The sequence below is a fragment of the Sebastes fasciatus genome, unplaced genomic scaffold (assembly GCF_043250625.1).
Source record: "Sebastes fasciatus isolate fSebFas1 unplaced genomic scaffold, fSebFas1.pri Scaffold_382, whole genome shotgun sequence".
Classification (NCBI taxonomy): domain Eukaryota; kingdom Metazoa; phylum Chordata; class Actinopteri; order Perciformes; family Sebastidae; genus Sebastes; species Sebastes fasciatus.
The window spans coordinates 5001-7291 of record NW_027428223.1 but is presented as its reverse complement, the minus strand read 5'-3'; the positions used below and the strand labels follow the sequence as shown (position 1 = coordinate 7291).

The following is a 2291-nucleotide window of genomic DNA, read 5'->3' as shown; positions in this document are numbered from 1 at the left end:
AGACACACAGACACAGAGACACAGAGACACACAGAGACACAGAGACACAGAGACACACAGAGACACAGAGACACACAGAGACACAGAGACACACAGAGACACACAGAGACACAGAGACACACAGACACAGAGACACAGAGACACAGAGACACACAGACACAGACACAGAGACACAGAGACACAGAGACACACAGACACAGAGACACAGAGACACACAGAGACACAGAGACACAGAGACACACAGACACAGAGACACAGAGACACACAGAGACACACAGAGACACAGAGACACACAGATAGAAGAAGAAATACCAACACAGAGACACACAGACACAGAGACACACAGAGACACACAGACACAGAGACACAGAGACACAGAGACACACAGAGACACACAGACACAGAGACACAGAGACACAGAGACACACAGAGAGACACAGACACAGAGACACAGAGACACACAGAGACACAGAGACACACAGAGACACACAGACATAGAGACACACAGAGAGACACAGACACAGAGACACAGAGACACACAGAGACACACAGACACAGAGACACACAGACACAGAGACACACAGAGACACACAGACACAGAGACATACAGAGACACAGAGACACACAGAGACACAGAGACACACAGACACAGAGACACAGAGACACACAGACACAGAGACACATAGAGACACAGAGACACACAGACACAGAGACACAGAGACACAGAGACACAGAGACACAGAGACACACAGAGACACAGAGACACACAGACACAGAGACACACAGAGACACACAGAGACACACAGACACAGAGACACACAGAGACACACAGACACAGAGACACAGAGACACAGAGACACAGAGACACACAGAGACACACAGACACAGAGACACAGAGACACACAGAGACACAGAGACACAGAGACACACAGAGACACAGAGACACACAGAGACACACAGAGACACAGAGACACAGAGACACAGAGACACACAGAGACACACAGACACAGAGACACAGAGACACAGAGACACACACGGTCTGTTGGAGCTTCACACCGTCTCCACTCTGCTGGAGACAAACTGAGCAGTTTGTTCAGGATGAATATCAATAACTCTGCAGCTTCATATCAGCGAGTTATCAGGCTTCACAGCAGGTGAGCTGATACAGTCAGACAGATGTGCAGCGTTGTTAGCGGTGACCTCTACCAACAGGATTCTAGACCATAATATAATGTATTTGATAAAGTGATTGATTTTTCCCCCCGTTATCGTATCCATGACGACGGCTGCAGATTCCTCAGCAACAGCCTCCTGAAGCCTCCTGAAGCCTCGGTGGACGTATTCTAATCCACAGTGTGTTTTCATTCACGACTCTACATGTCTGAACGGTACAGAGTCGTCTTTACTGAGAGATCATCTTTTCTTTAGTTTTCACATATTAACTTTATTTTTATTGGTTTTTTTGGGACATTTTTCACATATTGTTTTTCACATATTTTATTAATAATTATTGGTACATTTTCCCCATATGTCTGAATGTTGTTTCGTGGTTTTAAAAACAGCTGATTTTGAACTCCGTTCTGTCCTCACCTTTCAGTCTCTCTGCCAACATGGCCGCCTCGTGTTCAGAGAAGTGCACTATGGGAGGAGGAGACGGTGGTCGCAGCCGGTCCTCGTGGATCTTGCGGCGGTGTCGCTCCTCTCGGGCGAAGAGGCGCTGCTGACACTCCCACTCGTACAGGTCGTCTCTGGCCTGGGCGAAGTCCACGTGGATCCTCCCCGAGTCCTTCTTATCGGTGCTGGACCCGATACGCATCCGGTATCCTGAGAGGGGACCAGACCGGACAGGAAGTTAACCCCACCAGACAGGAAGTTAAACCCCAACAGACAGGAAGTTAAACCCCAACAGACAGGAAGTTAACCCCAACAGACAGGAAGTTAAACCCCACCAGACAGGAAGTTAAACCCCAACAGACAGGAAGTTAAACCCCAACAGACAGGAAGTTAAACCCCAACAGACAGGAAGTTAAACCCCACCAGACAGGAAGTTAAACCCCAACAGACAGGAAGTTAAACCCCACCAGACAGGAAGTTAACCCCAACAGACAGGAAGTTAAACCCCAACAGACAGGAAGCTAAACCCCAACAGACAGGAAGTTAACCCCAACAGACAGGAAGTTAAACCCCAACAGACAGGAAGTTAAACCCCAACAGACAGGAAGTTAAACCCCACCAGACAGGAAGTTAAACCCCAACAGACAGGAAGTTAAACCCCACCAGACAGGAAGTTA

At 48.2% G+C, this 2291-nt stretch overlaps 1 protein-coding gene across 1 annotated transcript in view; it reads right to left on the bottom strand.

The window, feature by feature from the left end:
- Positions 1 to 1113: 1113 nt before the first annotated feature.
- LOC141763772 (ecto-NOX disulfide-thiol exchanger 1-like) overlaps positions 1114 to 2291 on the bottom strand; it is a 5359-nt gene continuing 4181 nt past the window's right edge. The window contains exon 3 of the mRNA XM_074628499.1: positions 1114 to 1824. Within this exon, the coding sequence (XP_074484600.1) occupies positions 1553 to 1824 (272 nt within the window). The 3' untranslated portion in view covers positions 1114 to 1552. The remainder of the gene's footprint in view (positions 1825 to 2291) is intronic.